Source organism: Monopterus albus, unplaced genomic scaffold (genome assembly GCF_001952655.1).
Source record: "Monopterus albus unplaced genomic scaffold, M_albus_1.0 scaffold44.1, whole genome shotgun sequence".
Lineage (NCBI taxonomy): Eukaryota > Metazoa > Chordata > Actinopteri > Synbranchiformes > Synbranchidae > Monopterus > Monopterus albus.
The window spans coordinates 779,234-798,479 of NW_018127924.1; the positions used below are offsets into that span (position 1 = coordinate 779,234).

The 19,246-nt window shown below is 41.4% G+C and overlaps 1 protein-coding gene across 2 annotated transcripts in view; it reads right to left on the bottom strand.

Annotated features, from left to right (window-relative positions):
* arfgef1 (ADP-ribosylation factor guanine nucleotide-exchange factor 1 (brefeldin A-inhibited)) overlaps positions 1-19,246 on the bottom strand; it is a 41,635-nt gene that overhangs the window by 8,831 nt on the left and 13,558 nt on the right. Inside the window, exons 2-26 of one of the 2 annotated variants that reach the window (XM_020599923.1) lie at positions 17,038-17,068; positions 15,633-15,789; positions 15,186-15,332; positions 14,250-14,429; positions 13,766-13,819; positions 11,340-11,700; positions 11,080-11,199; positions 9,847-10,094; positions 9,504-9,637; positions 7,797-8,031; positions 6,988-7,087; positions 6,454-6,593; positions 6,214-6,322; positions 4,284-4,485; positions 4,075-4,186; positions 3,112-3,317; positions 2,910-2,994; positions 2,605-2,770; positions 2,157-2,308; positions 1,939-2,067; positions 1,686-1,844; positions 1,072-1,216; positions 835-925; positions 652-692; positions 334-503 (exon numbers count right to left, since the gene is read on the bottom strand). In XM_020599923.1, the coding sequence (XP_020455579.1) occupies positions 334-503; positions 652-692; positions 835-925; positions 1,072-1,216; positions 1,686-1,844; positions 1,939-2,067; positions 2,157-2,308; positions 2,605-2,770; positions 2,910-2,994; positions 3,112-3,317; positions 4,075-4,186; positions 4,284-4,485; positions 6,214-6,322; positions 6,454-6,593; positions 6,988-7,087; positions 7,797-8,031; positions 9,504-9,637; positions 9,847-10,094; positions 11,080-11,199; positions 11,340-11,700; positions 13,766-13,819; positions 14,250-14,429; positions 15,186-15,332; positions 15,633-15,789; positions 17,038-17,068 (3,674 nt within the window). The remainder of the gene's footprint in view (positions 1-333; positions 504-651; positions 693-834; positions 926-1,071; positions 1,217-1,685; positions 1,845-1,938; positions 2,068-2,156; positions 2,309-2,604; positions 2,771-2,909; positions 2,995-3,111; positions 3,318-4,074; positions 4,187-4,283; positions 4,486-6,213; positions 6,323-6,453; positions 6,594-6,987; positions 7,088-7,796; positions 8,032-9,503; positions 9,638-9,846; positions 10,095-11,079; positions 11,200-11,339; positions 11,701-13,765; positions 13,820-14,249; positions 14,430-15,185; positions 15,333-15,632; positions 15,790-17,037; positions 17,069-19,246) is intronic. The other variant, XM_020599924.1, reaches the window with a different exon arrangement.

Sequence of the window (19,246 nt, forward strand, 5' to 3'; positions counted from 1 at the left end):
GATTTCGATTTTACACATGCCAAACCCAGTTTACAACTACTCAGTGAGAAGCAGAGCCTCGTTGGATACCAAAATGCCAAAAGCTTTTCTGGCAACGATCTGCTTATCAGTGAATAAAAGCAAACAGTAAAGCAGACGGTGGGAGAAGACAAAAACAGCCCTCTGCAGCTCAGTTTGTCCTTTCTTGGCTGAGGAGAGGCTGTGTGTGTGTTCAAGAATACCATTAATTGAACAAAAACTGCTGCAAAGCTATTTTAGCACCCCTTTACACAACAGCATTAAAACATGCTTCCGTTTCCGTTTCCATCCCTGATGTGACCAGTCCTCACCCACCTTGTTGAAGTGGTCTCCGATAACCTCCCAGATCCTGGACCACTGCAGCCTGATGCGCCCCATGTTGTAGTAGGAGATCTCCACTATTTTTTGTAGGCTGAACATACGTGGGTGTGTGGGTGAGGCCAGCTCATCCATGGACACAGCACACAACCAGCGCACAAAATCAACTGACAAGATGGAAAGATGTTGGCAATGACTGAAGAAAAGGCTGTTTTGTATGGGCAATGTGATCACAATGTTCAAAAATACCTCCACAGTGCCTGTCCTTGGAGAAGTACAAATAATATATTTTATAGCTAGGTCGGCTAGACTCACCTATTGCATTACCGTCCAATCTGGTAGAACCTGTGAATATCCTAAATTAGAGAAAAAAGTGACAATGATTATTCAAGAGACATTTTATTTGCAATTTTTTAGACAACACGTCTGCCAAAAACAAGGGGACGTGATGCAAAAAGACAAATATTTGCTCACAATGAGGTTTGTTTGACATTTTACCTGTCCACAGCCACCACCACGCTTTGAGAGCTGGTCTCTCCGATGGACTCCTGAATGCTGGCGATCTGCTTACGGTCCACAGTCCCTCCAACTGAAAAGCAAACCACAGCCAAACATCTGAAAACAAAGCGCTTGCTTCACAAATTAAGTTGAGTTTTAACCAATCTATATAAAAGTACAACTCCACTGAAAAACCACAGGTCAAGAATGTGCAGCATGTAATTATAAGATGCTGACCTAGGCCCAGGTACTCGTCGTTGCTCTGCTCCTTGGTGCTTGTGATGAAGCCATCTTTTCCCCGCACTGTCCCTGAGATGTAGCGTGCCTTCACCCCCGTACCAATCAGCTGAGCCAGCTCAAGCTGACTAATGCACTTCAAGATCTGAGAAGAGAAAATGACATAGTTTATGACAAAGATAGAATTTGACATGTGCAAATTAGGACAGAATAGAAGATATCTGAATATCTGTTGGGTAAGCAAAATTAAAGGAGGATGTCGATGGAGCAATCATTTTATTTATCTGCAGTTTAAAACTTGTACTGGTTATTTGGGGAGCAAAATATAATCAACAGAAAAAACTTTTCTATAATTTCAGTATTAATACAGTGTTCTTTTTAAAGTAATAACTCACAAGAGACTGTTATTCTGTTTCATGTTGTGCCTAGCAATGACTCTTAGCTATTTTAAAAATACACATACATATCCCAAAGGAAATTAAGGCCTATGTGGTTCACTGAATCAGGGAAGAGAGAGAGGAGGAAGAAAGATCAGGTGAGATAACACACTACAGAGTTTGGTGAGAAAATACACTGAGGAAACAAGAGGCAATTCTTAGGGAGATGAAAATAACCTCATGCCAGGAGTTGCCCAGGTAGTTTCCATCAGTGTGGGCCACAGTTATGAGGGTCTTGATGGTGTCGATGTTCTTCTGCTTCATTTCTGAGATGCCAGAGCTGGCTGTCAGTAGGGTGAACCTCGCCAGGGCCTGCACATACGCATCTCTCTCCAGCTGTTAAAGAGCCACAAAGACCAGGCAGTGCATCAGAATGCTGCTAGGTGAGAAACACAGTACGACAGAGCTCCTCCAGTTTGGACAGTTGTACCTGTATGGAGAAGATGCATGCTATCCTGATGGCACAGCGGATCCCTTCAAGACACAGCGAGGCCACCTCTGTGTCATCACAGTCTTGAAGCCCCACGCTAAAAGCAGCCAGGAAGGGTGTCCACGCCAGCTGAGGAACAATAGAAGAATGAGTCGTCCAATTTGTGTGCGTGACTGTGTATGTGCTTCATAGTGCATCTGCATGTCTGCTTGTGTTACCTTGAACATGGGTCTGACATGCTCCAGATGTGTGGCACTGGTGAAGGGAGCCTGAACGTGGCTGACGGCCTCCATCAAAGCTTTGGCCGTCTTGGCCATCTGCTCCATCTCCACGTTGTAGAGCAAACGCCTCTGCTTCTCACTGGCCACACCTGTAAGCAAGAATCAAAACCAGACAGTCGCATATAAACAGCAACACCTGCAGAGAGCATTTAACTAAAACCAAACAAACTGAGCCATCTAGTGAACCTATCTGAATGCTGTGTGCTTACAGGAGTTCCTGTGCGACCTTATCTCGACGACTCACAAGCACCTGACCAATCAGCAGCAAAAATTTATTCTCTGATGATTTTAAGTCTCTTCCAAAAATCATTACAGTAAAAGTATCAGCTAAATGGATCTGAATAATATCCAGAATCTTAGCATTTATTCTGGCAGTAAAACTCACTCTGCTTGTTGGATTTCATGGTGAGCTCTTTTGTCTCCTTCATAGCAATCTTCTTCCCTGCGATCTCATCGTAGATGGCTGACAGATATTCCTCAGGTAGGTCTTTGCTGTCGTTGATGCCGCGGTTCATCTTGATGTACTGTTCTTTTGTCATTTTATTCTTTACCTTTGCAGATGACACAAATAAAGGGGTCAAAAGCTGCTTATGCCATGCTGTGATTTATGTATTTGCACTGATAATTGGGGGAACGAATGCTGTCAAAACAGTCACAAAGGTTGCTGCCTCACTGAGGAAGGGTGCTCACCTGTGGACTGTGAAGGTCTGTTGTCAACATAATGATTGAATAGGCAAGGACGTATGCGGTGTCAGCACTGGCAAAGAGGGTTTGCCTAGAAAATTGAAAGGGAGAGGATGGTAGGGATGAATATAGCAGTGTGATATATATGGTTTACACAGAATCAAATCCAGCTGTTTTCATAGTCAGGATCTTCCAGATGTAAACTTACCCCTGATTACATTCAAGGTATCGTGCTGCGAATTTCTCCATGAGCCGGTCGATCTTCTGAGCCTCTCCAGGCAGCCGAAAGCCCTCCAGGAACATCCTTAGTGCAGAAACAAAGTCTTTGCCCTGGAAATCCATTTGATCCACGTAGGCATACATCACCTCTTTATTGAAGCGATCATTATCCCCAAGGAACTCTCCCACTTGAGTCTAAGAGAGGAAAAGATGCCTTATTTTAACAAACTACAACATACAAGACAAAATTGCACTGTACCGTCCAATATGTAATTGTAGCTACCAGTCAACTGTTTTCTAGTGATCAGAGGTTAAAGCTAAGGGGGAAACCTGATTTCACCTCTGTGAAAGAGCAACTTCTTTGGCTTACCATTTTCCACACAGCCACCATTACATCTAGCATTTGTCATATTTAGTGCCATAACATAAACATGCAGTATACAGTGTATGAAGGACCATTGAGGCAGTGTGGGTTAATTGAATCCTATAAACTCTGGTTGTTCTTGCTGCAGTGCCACTGCAGGTGAAAGCTCTTGTTTCTAACCAGATGATGTTAATGTTCTTTAATGCCTACCGCTGCATACAAACATACCTGAAGCTGTTCAATCAAGGCAGAGTGTGCTCCTTAACAGTTAAGCTGTATTTAGGACTCTGGGTTAGAGTGGCTGACACTAAACTGTGTGGTTTGGCTTGCTGCAAAGTTTGCTGAGTCAGATGGGTTGTTTATTTATTTATTTATTTATATGGAAAGACTGGATGCTTCTTTGGCTGCCAGATGCTTCTTTTCTTTAGTGGGGCCCAGAAACAAACCTAATCTAAAATCAGCTGTGTGGTTTGTGCACCCTCTTGTTAACACGATGATAGTCTGGGCCAAAAAATATGTTGTTGTGGGAGCAGCACAGCAACTCTGTGATTTTGCAGGTCTAATAGCACTTGGCTGTTTGCTTGTTACCGAATCAAGTCTCTCCTCTTGGTGCAAGAACTGTGCGAGGTCCTCTGGGGTTGTACCCAGCATGCCTTGCTCTTGAAGGTACTGGATTCCTCTCTTTGGTTTCTTGTTGAACCTGTGGAGGATTCAGAAACACAAGACTTGGTGTAGTGATTTCCATATCACAGTGATATTGTAAAAGGAATAATTTAAGTGCATGTAGTGAAACTTACAGGTCAATGCCCTGCTCGATGATCTCCTTTTGCTGTTTGAGGACCTCAAACTGCTCGGGGTTGTCAGTACCTGACATCTGGGTGCTGTAGCTGCCGATGCCAGATGAGGCTGTGGAGTCCAGAGAATTAATGCTCCCATAGCGGTTTATAGTCTCAGGAGCCTTGGTCTCTGTGCTCTCCTGCTCCAATGGTTTCTCTTGGCCTGAGGAGCAAAAAAATGTACAAGATAAGATCATTCAGAAGGGATTAGAGATGAGTGGAAACTAACTACTTCTATACTATAAGAAGCAACTCCCTGAAACCACCAAGGTGAGAGGTTTTAAGGCTGAGTCTGTGCCAACTCTGTCAGGGGCACAAATTCAGCCGGGAGGCTTAAAAAAATGAGCTAACTAAAAGTTTGCACCATGGGAGAGAAGCTTCAGTAATTGAAAGGGGAAAGTGTAACACAGAACAAGAAGGCCTTCAGGCCTTTTTAATGATTGTTGTTGGCAGGGAGGGCTAGCACACTGACGTTCATGCACACACAACCACAGCCTAAAAAACTCCAGGAAACACACAGAGCAGGTGCAATCAAGGGCATGAGTGGAGAATATTATAAACGATGGGATATCTCAAAAAAAAAAAAAACCCAGGCAGTCAAAGAGGAAGCAGCCAGAACTTAGAGGCCAACAAAGGTGGTTTCTTAAGCCAGCCAAAAAAAAGCTAAGGGATCTGCTGCTGCTAGAGCGGGTCCACTCTAACACTCTGCTAAGGCCAGGTGTCTGATTACCCATTGGAAATTCTTTAAAACATTCAGGACGGTGCCACAGTAATATGAGCTGGCAGTGTGCTTCCCATTCTTAGGCTTAGAGAGTAGAGAGGAGAAGATTCAGGGATACACAGGGAGAGGGGCAAGATGAACTAAACGCTGAAGCTGTGTTCTGGCATTAGATTAACAAGCAGCATTTTTACCCATTTAATTCACAACAAAAGTTTCTACAATGAGTATAAGTATCTTTAAACATGGTTTTGGTTGCAGTCTATGGGGTGTAAGTGGGTAAACGGAAACCCATCAAACAAGGTTATATAATGCCAAACTAGTACAACACTGGCTCTAAAGCTACAAAGGAACTTAGTATAAAGAATCCAATCACAGCAACACGTACTGAACACTTGGTACTGTTTTACTATTACCTGTTCTTGCTTTGAATTCATCCAAAAAGGGAAGAAAATGGCATAAAGGGCAAATAAAACAATGGAGATGGCATGACATTAATTCAGTCTTTTGTAAATTGAAATTCTAATGCAAATCTACTGTATGAGAAAGGAAACAGTTTCAGGTTAGTCTTAGTTAGGATGCAAGTTTTAACACTAATTCTTGTTAACCTCAATGATGAACAGTGACCACAACAGAGGTTTAAATCTCCACAAACTATTAAAGAAAACCAACAACCTGGACTTCAGTGGCAAAGCCTACAAAGCATTTCATTGCAGCTACACCAACATTTCTAGCATGTGCCACCTGTAGTGAAGCTACAGTATAAGTATCCATCTCAAAGCACTTCCGATAAACGACCAATTACACTGGAGGATCATATCTGAATATAATGATATGTTATATTGCACAGTGATGTGCATCGCTTTATGCAATTAAACCAAATGCTCTTTAAATCCTCTCCAGGAATCACTAATGTCTACACCTTGGATTTTAAATCAGTTTTTAACAAGAGTGAAAGGACTAACAGTTCATTAACAATAACAGATTATTAACCTGAACTAAAAGGCAAACAAATTCTGGCACTGACATGTCTAAGGTACTGTATTTACGCTATGTACAAGATCAGAATCAAAAAGAAAGTTCACTTCTGTGCATCTTGAATTCAGTGCAGGTATAACAGCTGCTAGATAATCTTCATAAATGACATTAATATTCAGTGCATCAGCGTCTTACCGAGGCTGGTCTGGGAGTTGGGGTTGACGTACTGGTCTTTACTCCACTCTACCATACATTTCAGGATGGATACAAGACATTCGAGGCCTTTCTTTCTCAGGGTCAGCTCCTACAAACGACATACAAATAAAATTATCCCAATGCCTTAGAAATTTTTAATTGTTGGTATCATAAATAACTGCAATAACTAATATTAAAAGACCATAAAACTAAAAAAAGGAGACAAAAAAAAAAAGTCACCTGTTGTGGTGTTGTGCCAAGCTCATGACCACCACGACCCTGTGCGATCTTCGAGAGGTCGTTGACTAACCGCTCAAATATGTTGGCAGCATTCAAGTCACAATCATAGTTTACGTAGATGTCAACCACACTCTGGGCATCTGAGAGAGATACAGATGGAGTGAGAACATCTGAGACAGATGCAGACTGTGTAAACTGTGTATATGCCAGCATAATTATAGTTTTTCCTCCCCACTGTCACTAAGTGCTTGCTCAAGGGGGGATTTGTTGGGTTTTTCTCTGTGTAAAGTGCCTTAAGATGATTTTTGTAGTGATTTGGAATTATAATTATACTATGAATTACATCCTAACTGAAACTTGTGAAAATGTATTATGTGACTAAATACATTTAGCTGACAAGTACTTAGCACATCAGGCTTATGTGTACCACAAGCTTCTCTCCTAAGCCTCCATTACTACCTCAGTACGTCTCAAAGTATCAATAATTAATTATCAATAAACAATCAATGTTAATTTAAATACTGAGACACAAACCTGCACATATTTTAGTGAGGGTCTGTATGACCATCCACTTGTGGTCATAGGAGCTTGTGGACGTCTCTAGAATGTACAGGAAAATCTCCTTGAAGAACACCTGCAGACAGCGCAAACAAAACAGCCATGTAACAGGCTGCTCTTCGACAGGAAGAGACAGGCGGTAATCAAAGAAGACAGATGTTGAAATAGCCACTCCTGATGATAAACCATGATATATAAAAACAAGTACACCTTATAAGAAATGTTTGTAAAGGGTAAACAACCACGATGGAATTACGCTGCTATTAGTGTTGAATAATATTTTTAAACCTACTTTTTCCTAAACCTTCCCACTTCGTTTGTTAACTTCCTGTGTTACACAGCGAGTCTGTCAGCTACAGGAGACAGTGTGAAACTGTTGCTTCCATGAAGAAGTGGTGGCTGAATGATGTACTGTGTTGTAACTGCTAGTTTATCAGGTTTCTGCTGGATACAGTGTCTCAATCAAAACAAAGTGGTGGAAAAAATGAAAATTAAACACAAAGCACCATGTGGAGTGCATGATGCTGAAGAATAAGAGTAGCTGGTGTATGCAAAGCTTTGTTAACATGCGAGTCCTCCACTGTGTCACAGTGAAAGCTTTCAAAGCGAAGTCTGAAATCCCATTAAAATGCTTCACGTCTTATGTCACTATCTATTAAGACTGTAGGCGGGGAACTTGTTACTTTCTGCAACAGAACTTGCTGTCATTACCTGTACAACTTAAATCGGTTGGGCTGACAACTAAACCTGAAATTTTCTTAATAAGCACAAGATGAATATATTACCTCGATTTGCATCTTGAGGTGTGTCTTGAAGTGGGAGAGCAGAGTGAGGAAAATGGAGAGTGAGAGCTCAAAGACCTCGGGCACAGAGGACACACCGTTCTTGGACAGGGCCACACACAGGTACTGCTTGATGGCATTGATGAACATCTCATTTGTTTTGAAAATGGGCCCGGCGTTCTGCAGGATGGACAGCAGCAGTTGGAGTGACAAGACCTTTGATCGCAGCTCGTGGGACCTGAAGCAGGGGGGGGGAAAAGAGTGGCAAGTTCAACAGTGTGTTACATTCCCAGCCTCTGCCCCATGCTTTCCTGGCCCTGTGTGTTGTCTAGACAGTTCTCTGATCTGTTAGTACCCATCCAGCTTCCAGATGTTTTTTGGATTTTCCCTTTGTCTCTGCTCTGCACACTTGTCACTTATCCCCTTGTTGTCCAGTCCTAAGGTCCAGACCCACAACACCTGTCTCCACAGTTCACCAAGTTTATATGCTGCCTGGTTGACCTTGTTTTTTGCCAGATTGCCAGATTAAGGCTCCCTAAAAATGAATACTTAAAAATGAAATTAACTGTCCTTCAAATAAAGCTATAAAAGAAAGAAACAGCAATAAAACTATATCATACTGTAACGCTACATCAGAGAGTTAAAAACTTCAGCAGCATTCAAATAAATCCTTAGGTGAACTGCAGCTACTGCAGAACTACTGCAGCTTTTCTGCAGTAGTTCTGCAGAAAAACAGACAGAGAAACATACTTTAAGCGACTTTATCCACCGAGATTGACTGATCTGCAATGTCTTCCATCACTCACGAGCAGACAAAGTAGGATTTACGTAGTGTAATAAAACGGCCCCCTCCCCAAATTTTTGATACTTCATCATTCAAGCTGCAGCTAAATGGTCATGATAACGTCTGTGAGAAAACTGTGAAATGTGAAACTGTTAACAGTAGCATACCATATAATATTCATTTACTCAATACATAATGGAAAGAAAATGCAAAGGCATCTATTTAGTGCACAGACAAATGCAGTTGTATAAAAAATCTACACTGCCTATACCAGTAAACTGTGGGGTGTTGTAGAGGCTGATGCATTATTTAAAGAAATCCAGAGTCTTGGTTAATCATTTTGAATGTTTTTTGAACTATAACATACAGTATATGAACAGACATACAAAGAAGGAACTGCTGCACCATTTTCTAGCAAAACCTAGAAAATACCCAAAAGCTAAAAAAAACTAGTAAGTCTATGAAAGAACACACCTGGTGAGAGGTTATTTAGACAAGCTGTGTGCATTATTATGTTTCTCTAATGTAAACCAAGTTCTGTGGCAGCAGCAGCATGAAGTGGAAGTTCTGCTTTCTTTTGCATATCAGGTGTAAATCTTTGCTCTTGGTAATATTTAAGCAAATATTCACATTTGGACCTAATAATTTCTTGGGATTTTTCCTTAAAACTCTCAATAGATTAATCATCGTTGCTGATAAATTATCTGTTAGTCAACTAATCAGATAACCCTCTATTCATTTTAGATTAAATAGAGGTGAGATCAAAAAGTGCATGGTCTGGGTGGGTAAGCTAAACAGTGGAACAGCTCCTATAAAAAGCATTTCAAGGATTACAAGGATTCAAATAAGCAGAGGCACAAACACAATATGACCAGACAATAATACTGTAATCTCCTTCTTGCACACCACATGTAATTAATTCTTACTTAGGATCAGGTGGTCCATCTGACAGTGGCTTCATTGACAGCTTGCACAGTGAGCGAAACACAAGGAAGGCATCTTTCTGGAGGATGTGGGAGAACTTAGCACCTGGCAGCTGGCCCGGTGCCACCCCCGATTCCTACAGAAAAACAAAGGCCACAAAATCAGCGTGCACATAGTAACATCTTCTTGCACTGAATTGCACATCCTCCAGCCTACGTAACATCAACAGTGTGATTATAACCTTCCAGATCAATTACAGCTGTTTAACCTTGATCACTGAACAGTGCAATCAAACATAATTGCACTGTTCATATGCACAGTAATGTGCTAGGCTTTGTCCCTCACCTGAGTGTCATTCGACGAGACCGACAGCCTGTCATCAGGCAGCGAGGGGGTGAAGCTGGCAGAAATAGGCGTGCCGGGGATGCCGTTGGCATGGACGTGCTCGTTGTCACTCCCTAGGGTACCCTCGTCCTCCAGCGAGCTCTGGGTACCTTCTGTCACTGCTTCAGCCGGCTCCAACTCTGCTGGCTCTCCTTCGCCACCAGACCCCTTGGTGTCAGAACAAAGGTTCGCAGGGTCCAGGCAGTGCCCTGTGGTGATGATGAAAGAGTTGGTTTTATGACCAGCGAGATCAATTGTCAGTGTGGAGTTTGACATGATGTAGTGGTCAAGTAAAAAGAGAGAATATTACAGATGCAAAAAGCATGTTCATCAGTATCTCAGGAAGCTCCCAGGTTAAGAAAGGTCAAGAGTGCATTCTGGTTAATGCCCCTGCTGACCCTTAAAGCCTCTTTGTCAAATTGCTGCTCAAAGGTAAAATTGTATTTGCTAAAGCACTGTTCTTTTGTGGGTACAAGTTAATAGAGCTTTATGCAGCCATAGAAAAAAGTAAAAGTGCTGTTTCTTCCTTTTGGAGCTTCAGGGAGCTCGACATGACCTAAATTACAGTGTAGTTTCTCAGCAAGGGCTGGGTTTAGAGTCTTTTGTGTTTCCTTTCAGTCACATTTTATACCTGGAGAGGTGCTTTATATTTATATTTAACAGGGGCACCAACCTGAGAGCATAGTTCACTTGTCATCTTAAGTACAGAGTGTATAATCAGTAATGGCTTCCTCTCTCCTTTGTCCCAGTATGCGTTACAGAAAGGAATGAGTAAATAGTGGGAGAAAAAATTAGCATTCTACTGGATCGTTAAATTTGCAGGTGTAAATTTGCAAAGGTATTTGGTGTAGAACTGAAAAGTAAAATGAGCAGCACTGCGCAGACATGTCAAAGACGGTAAACAAAGAGAGAGCACACTGAAAAGGTTCAGATAGGAGCTGAACAAGGAGCAGGGGGTAAGTTACAGCATAACAAAACATTCACTCGACAGCTACTTTAAGGTGTGTTGTAAAAATAATGCTTTCCTTTGTGCTTGAGCTTTTATTTCCTTCGGGATTAACCGGATGATTCCTCCAACATTAGTATTACAGATGTCCCTATAAATAATAATGGCTTCCTCAGAGTGTAATTAGCCATTACCTTGAAAAATATATCATCATCTTAAAATACAATTATAGACAGAACATGTCTCACCTCCTGCTACAGTACTGACCACCTCCTGCAGGATACTCTGGACTATTTCTTGGGCTTTCTCTTCATAGTTCGGAGTCTCCTCATCCTCCGCTTCACCTGGATGCTGCCGGGCTGCTGCATCTGAAAAGTCAGTGTCAATTACAAACTATTTTTCATTCTGCTCTTCACATTCTACACCACTTCAAAACAAATATATAAAATTTAGTTTTTGTTATTCAAAAATACATGGGAATAAAATAAATCCATACAGGTAGTCTTACTCTGTGCAGCTGCAGTCGCTTGATCTGCCTCAGTCTGTTCGTTTTCAGTTATGGAGAACTCAGAAGCATTTTCTGGATCTGGGCTCTCATAGATGGGCCCCTGCTCTCCTTGGTCCTCCTGCTCCCCAGACACAGACATGCTGCTGCTGCCCTCCGGGGCTGGTGTCGACGGGGTGGACGGTGTGGATGGGGTGGTTAAGCTGGGAGTTGGAGGTGTGATGGGCCCGTTGGGCTCCTGGGTTGGACCCTTGGCCTGAGGGTGGTTGTGAGTCTGCAGCTGGGGGGACTCTGGCTCAGTGTGCTGGGTGACTGGGGAGTGCTGCCGGTGCTGATCTCTCTCCAGCTGCTTTGCTTCCTGAAGCTGTAGAAGGGGTGGTGGGATACACACGAGTACAAACAAAACAAAACAAAAACACAAAATACACACAAAGAACAGGAAAAAAAAAATCACAGAAAAGAGGCATGTGCAACACACACACAGAGGAAAAAGACAGGTTAAGACCATATTAACAAACTCATCACAGCAATTACAAGTTTAAGCAACGGGACATTTTTTCAAGACTTTTACAACATCAGTGGTGTGTCAGCACATATTAGATGTGTTCTTCTGGAAATGTATAAACGCCCTCACTGAGAGGTAGGTCCTGTCACTAAAACAGCAATGAGACAAACTTTGTATAATCAAGTCGTACTGGCTTGTATGCACTGGGTCTATTTTAGTTCGCTGGTGGCAGGAGGTACCTCTGGTTCAAAAACCGTGTCCTGGTTGATGCGTCATGGCCGTCATGTGTTACCACTACTTCTTTCTTTCTTTCTTTCTTTCTTACAGGGCACTGGAAAGTGTTATACTTTAGCTTGGTAGGTCATGAGCTAAAAGTGGGTCACAAGACACGTGCACACAATTGTAGCCTAAAAAAATGTGATGTTAGTGTATTTTGCTTTATGGCAGAGGTAAAGTTTGGTTTTGAGCAGAGTAAATTATCTCTACTACTCATCTCTGCTGACTTTAGAAGGCAAAACAAACTCATGTGCACAGTTAAACACCTCACTGTTTTATAGCAAACGACAAAACAAGTTCCACAAGAGAGAACAAACAATTACAAGCGGTGGAAACTCACTCAGCCAGGCTAAGGTAACAACAGCTCATGGTGCATTTTCAATCCAAGTGCAGTGTAAATTTGTCGGGCATAGATGTTAAAAAAAAAGGGAATTTCAGACTCGTGTGACTTGAAGAGAAAAAGCACAAGAACTAAACAGAGAGATGGGTTACAGATGGAAAGATAAGCATTGTGACACATTTGCAAAATGATGGTGATCCTTCTATAGACAGCCGAGTTTTTTTTTAATTTATGTAATTAACAGCACAACTCTGCGGGGACTGAGCAGGAAGACTGATGGCCAAATTTGTTTCAGTTACATGTCATGTCAGTCTGTCTCATCTCCCTTTATAGCAACAAGACAGTTATTCAATCTGTTTTATGACATCCCTTCATTTTCCCCCTCACACAAGGCAAAACAAAATCTGCCTTTGTCTATTTTATAACCAAACTCCTTTTATTTTACCCATTATATCTTGTTTTTAAAGCCACACTTTCAATTAATTAAATCAGCCTGCTGCTATTCTCACATGTAAGAAATTCAGTGACACAGCACTTTGAATGAAACAATTACTATTGAGTACGTGCAACAAAAACAAGGCCAGACGAACACATCTCGACTGGGGGGGACAGGAGAGGCAGAGCACACAAACTAAGCTTGTTATTTAAATGCCACCTCAGTCAGATCGTGAGGCCTGTCTGAGAGTGAGTGAGACAAACACTGTGTGTGTGTGTGTGTGTGTGTGTGTGTGTGTGTGTATGTATGTGTGTGATTATACCATGCCGAGCTGCAGTCAGGAGAATACATCTACACACACACACACACACACACACACACACACACAATCTCCCTCTGCAGCAGGCAGTGACAACACAACAATAGGCCTCTGCCTCAAAGTCAGCCTTGTCTCTCTCTCTCCACCCCTGATTGCTGCTTTTTATTTCTCTGTCTGACTCAATATCAGTCACTCATTGTTCTAAAAGAACTATATTAGACCTTTGGAGAAACAACACATAACAAAAAGCTGTCAGGAATGAGGCAAGCATAGTTGACCAGTGATGAAATATTTACCATGCCCAAGTGTGAATGTAAACTCAATTATAAATTGGTGCAGGAAAGCAGAATGATTTGTAGGCAAGTCAGCAAAAGCCTATATAGCGGAAGGTGAACACACAGCGTAAGTGCTCCTGTGCAGTGTAGGGGCAAGGGAAAGGAAGAGATGAGTGCGCAAATGGATGGAGGTAAAAGCTTAATGCACAAACACAGATGCACAAAGAAGAGTTTCAGAGTTCTGATCAGGCAAGTCACGGCAATCCTGCACGCTTTACCTGGCGATCACGCTTTCTGGAGGCCAGAGACCAAGAGAGCTTGTGATTTGTAAGCTATGTGTCCAAAAGGAAGGGACGGAGGCAGGTGAGGAGGGGGGGGGAAAGTGTCATTCAAAAAGAAAAAGATGACATTAGAGCAAGCTTTGTTTCTAGAAGGCAACACCTCAAATGTCCCTCTGGACACAAAGCAAACAGTGGATTTGAATTAAATCAGGAACACGTGGTTGGGGTAAACCATCAAGCAGAAAGCTTTCCCACAGAATATTTCATGATATTACATCTCAATCTGACTCCATGCCAAAGAAAGTTTAACACTTTGGTAATTTGTTGCAACATTTTAAAATTGCAACCCCACAGATGTACCAACGGCCTCACTGGCTTTCGCTGGTGTCAGAAAGAAGCTGCCCTCTGTCTAATGTGTGTGTTTCAATGTAAACAGCATTCTGTGCCATAAGTGCATATTTCCATGAGAGGGTGGACATACTGCTTGATTCTCCATGCGTGCAAAGATGACGTTGAGCATCTGTGTGAGCGTGGCCTTGGCTGTGGTCTGGTTGATGAGGTTCTTGCTGGCCAGGTATATGTTGTAACATGTGCGGACAGCCTGCAGGACTGTGCCCTCGTGGATTTCTATTTGCTGGGAGGTCACCGCTGTCAGCAGAGCCTGGAATCAAAAAAGAAAAAACCTTAAAACAAATATCAAAGCGAGAAGTACGCTTTTTTTTTTTTTAAAGGAAATACATGTATTATTTCTTATTATTTATTAGTAGGTCTTTAAAGCCTCTGTCACTTATGCACTACTCTATAAATGCTCTGGAAATGTCACTACTTTGCCAATTTTAAGAGCATTTTGAACGGTTTGCCAAGTCGCTCTGGTAGTATTTCTGCTCAGGGCCTGATAACATTTTTAAAACTCTTCAAGTACCAAGCCACATTACCTGACACATCATACACATGAGCCAACATTTCAAGTTAAAGGAGACATATATTTTTAGTGAACATATTCTTCTTTAAGAACATTTTCAACAACGCAAAAGACCACAAAAAAGTCACTATCAGGATTTTTAACATCAGTTCTTCCACTTCAGAGCAATACTGTAAATAGTTGTGCTTTCAGTTAAGATCCCATTAATTTGTTTGTGTTCTTACAGCATTTTCATGACTCTGTAATAATACATTTCATAGACTATTTGGCATTTGCTTGAGGCAGCAGACAAGCTGTTATGATAAACAACCATTTAAAACCATGATAAAACCTAAACTCGATCGTTCAGGCAGACACAGACACTGTGGTTGGTCTTTAGTGGCAACATGTTCTGACTCTTTCTCCAGCATTGGTGACAAAATGACATTTGTATGTGAATTATATGCATCTGTGTAATAAACTGTGATGTTTCAAAAAACAAGGACAGCAGCACACCTTGATAATTTGTAGCTGCACGCCCTCATCAGTCTGTGGTCCTTGGAAACAAGCGCAGATGGTCTCGATGATCCTGTCAATGAGCTTCTTTCCCGGGGCCGTGCTATCTGGGGCGCTGCCCGTCAGGTGGCCATACGCTATCAGCTTCTACATGTCAGATGCAGACATGCAAAACACACAGGTGCAAAAGGCACAAGCATACACACATATAAAACCAACTTTAATGCTCTAGAATATGACCTAGCCATTATATGATTGTTACAGTTTCCACATGATGAGCTAACTGAGTTTACTGCTGGTCGGATATGAATTTTTTCATTGACTGCTCAAAAGAACTTGTCTAAGATCTTGAAAGATACTGTAAAAGAAGAAGCCAACATGCAGTGGCCTCCCATATAGAAACACTGATGCAAACAGTTCTGCAGTCCAACTTGTCTTGCCACTGACCTGCAAACAGTCGAGCGAGGTGATGACGATGCGGGGACATTTGGACTGACACGCCAGTTCAAACGGCAAGAAGTACTTGTCGGCTTCAATGAAGCTGGTCTTTGACTTGACTGGTGGTAACGTGCTGGAACCTGATTTGCCATCTGCACTGGGTGGACTAAGGGACAATACAAATAAAGAGATTGACTGTTATTCTCACAAAGTGATCACATGGTCAGGTCTGTCAACTGGAGCCACTAGAGAAGATGCAGAGTTCAAAAATCGGCCTGACACACTCACACCCCCCTTGACATCCAGGCATGGCTGACAGTGCATGAAATAGTGACAGCTAAGAATGGCATGTTTCAGTGTACAGAATTTCCTCTTCTCATCTACAGATCAAACTGGACATTAAATGTCTGAAAATACTATGGCCCTGTGTCCTATTCCTAAAGGATAAATGCAGAGTAACAAAATCTTAATTACGCTGAGTTTAATACAGAGCCTGAACGCTTAAATATCTTCACTTAACCTCCCATAGGACAAGGTAATAATCCTACAGGTTTCTTCTTCAGGCTCAGACTTTGCCATGTGCTCATGCGGACAAAGCATCTCCTGGACTCAAACTAGTAACCAGACCACAAATCAAATAACACAGCAATTTCTTTCAAAAACCAGAGACACAGATATAAAATATGGACAATTGCTTTCAGCAGCCATGTGGCTACAGCATCCCCAAGCACATAGAGGGAGAGTTTGCACTGGTTTATGTCTTGGCAATGAAAAAGGGTGACTTCAGCTCTTTTTGGAGTGACGACCTCACTGAGAAAAAGGGGGACATGATCACAGAGAGAAATGGAGGAAGAGAGGAAGGATGACATGCCTTGGAAAGGAATGGGAAAATATTATAATGAGAGCTATCTGAAAACAAAAGGTATTGAATAATATGAATTAAAGAGGAGGAATGAGAGATCTGAAGCCTGTAAAGCCTTTTCTGACAACATCAAAGTAGAGCTGTGATTCAGCAAAGGGCTGAATACTGTATCGCATTGTGTGTCTGATCTCCTCCTCTGGCAGATTCCTGGACTCCCTGTTTGACGCCAGCTGGCTTTCTCTTTCCTTTCTAATCAGACCAGTGTCACGCTTACCATGTTTGTAAAATATAATATGGACATTAACTGGGCTTCAGTCAAAGAGCAGGTCTGCATCCATGACTCCTGTTATTTAAGGCTAGCAACATACATTTGGTAATGGAAGGAAAGACACATAGCGGAAAATCTATATAATATCAACCTAATGATATATGATTAAGTATAATCTAGTATCTTGTTATATTAATACTGACATGTAACCTGTAAGATGAAACAGACACAAAAGCTATCAAGTTACCCCAGATGCATTATTATGCATTTCATCAACCACTTACCTTAATTTTTCAGATTCTTCTTTGATTTCCTCTGTAACAAAACAAAAGAAGCATTAAATTAGCCAGGTATGATCCCTGGGGAAAGTAAATTCTGCAGTATTTTACTCTGCTAATGACACCATGGGGAGTAGTGCACATACAGTGTTGGGCTTGGCAGCACAGAGCATTTCCTTTTATTCACAAAGGATGTTTTTTCTTTTGTTTTTTAATAAAATCTGTAAAGTCCCGAATGCACAACTTAGGTGAGTGAACACCAGATCTGAGCCTTTTAGGAAGCTTAAGTTTCATATAACTCATAATCAGACCATATACATGTGCTGTGTCTGGGTGCAACAGCAGAGTGACTTCTTCCCAGACGCCTTTGCATTAAAACCATTTAAGCTGAAGAAAGTCTTCACTGTGCACAGTGTTTTTTCCTTTGAATGCCCTTGCGTTGTCATGGTAACGGTCTTGTTTACATCCCACCGTCAAGCGCAAAGGAGCCTGGTTCATGTATTGCCTCAACAGCAGTTCAGTCCCAAAAATGTAATCATTATTCACTCCATGCTGAGTCTGTGAGCCAAGCCAACATTTGTGTTTATTTCACAGATCTCCAAGCCAGAAAGCAATTGTATGAACTTGCTGAGCACTGGTGTAGAAAAAACAAAAATGACAGACACACAGAGGGGAGGAATAAGAGACCACGCACGAGAGGGGCCAATTGGTACTAGACATTAACTGAGGAAGCTTTTAAAAGTACAGCGGTGATCAGCAAAATCCTCACATAACTGCACCAGACTGCGCTGGTTAGGAAACACCCAGTGATACAGTGACAGCTCAATTATTTCACTGCTGGAAGGCTAACAGTCCACGTACTGAGAGTTATTGTTAGCACTTATCACACTGAGATTTGTTTCTACTATGTTTGACTGTGCTACCCATGAGGACCATAAGGGGAATCAGTCATGATTAGAGGAAGCAAAGCTAATGATGCTAATTTACTTCACCCAGGTCTCGTCTATCGTCTCTGTGCTATAATGTGTCTGTGTGTGAACTATTAATCTACGTCAGTCTATATAATGAAAAAAGTACAAAAAAAACAATCACAAATTCCCATTATATCAACAGAATTCCTGTTTGTAATAAATTAAAAATATAAATCAAAGAGAAGCAGCTCATTGTCTCACTTTAGAAGCGGGAACAAACACATACTTGGTATTTTTGCTTGATAAATTATTTAGCAGTTTTTAACTGACAAGAATTTCAACAGGAACACAAATGTCAAGTGAAGTGCAATACAGCCGTGTGGCAACAAGGCACTAAACCTCAAAAACTGTTGCAAAAGGGAATAATATTGCCAGGAACAGTAGTAGATATTACAAAATGTCTGGTATATACATTAAATTTAAAGCAAGTGATGAATAAATCTAAAGTATGGTTGACCTTAAAAGCACTGTGCAGTGGAGAGACCACGTTCAATATAAAGTATGAGGACTTCCACCACAAACCAAAAGACTCATGTAGTCAGACGTAACACACAAGATGAGAAATACAAATGCACAGGTGGAGTGATAGAGAAACTGAGAAGTACCAAACTCTGCCAATTAACGTATATATATTGGTGACAACATTTTCCTATTGGCTTTGAACTTTTGTTTTTTGTTATGGAGACCATTTCTGGAACGCTTCTTATTATACTGTGTTTGTTTTAAGTTCTTTACTCTTATATCATTGAAACAGTCACAATACTTTGTTTTTTTCTACCAAAGTCAAATCTGACACTTGAAAACTAACTGTATGAAATGAGAAATTCTGACTCCACTTTCACTGCTGCTTCCTGTCCCGACCATACACATAAATACTGTACAACATGTTCCTTGAATCCAAGGTGACATTGTCAGAATTTGTCTGACCGGTCATCCAAACTCAAAGATGTGTGATAGGTGCATTAGAGGAAGACAGCACACTGCAAGTATACAGTCAGGGAAAAAATTACTTGAACCCCAGCTGATTTTGTATGTTTGCCCACTAACAAAGAAATGATCAGTCTACAATTTCAATGATAAGTTTATGTGAACAGTGAGAGACACAACAATAACAAAAAAATCCAGAAAAATGCATTACAAAAAAAGTTATACATTAATTTGCATTTTTATGAATGAAATAAGTATTTGATCCCTTTGCAAAACGTGCTTTAGTACTTGGTGGCAAAACCTTTGTTGGCAATCAC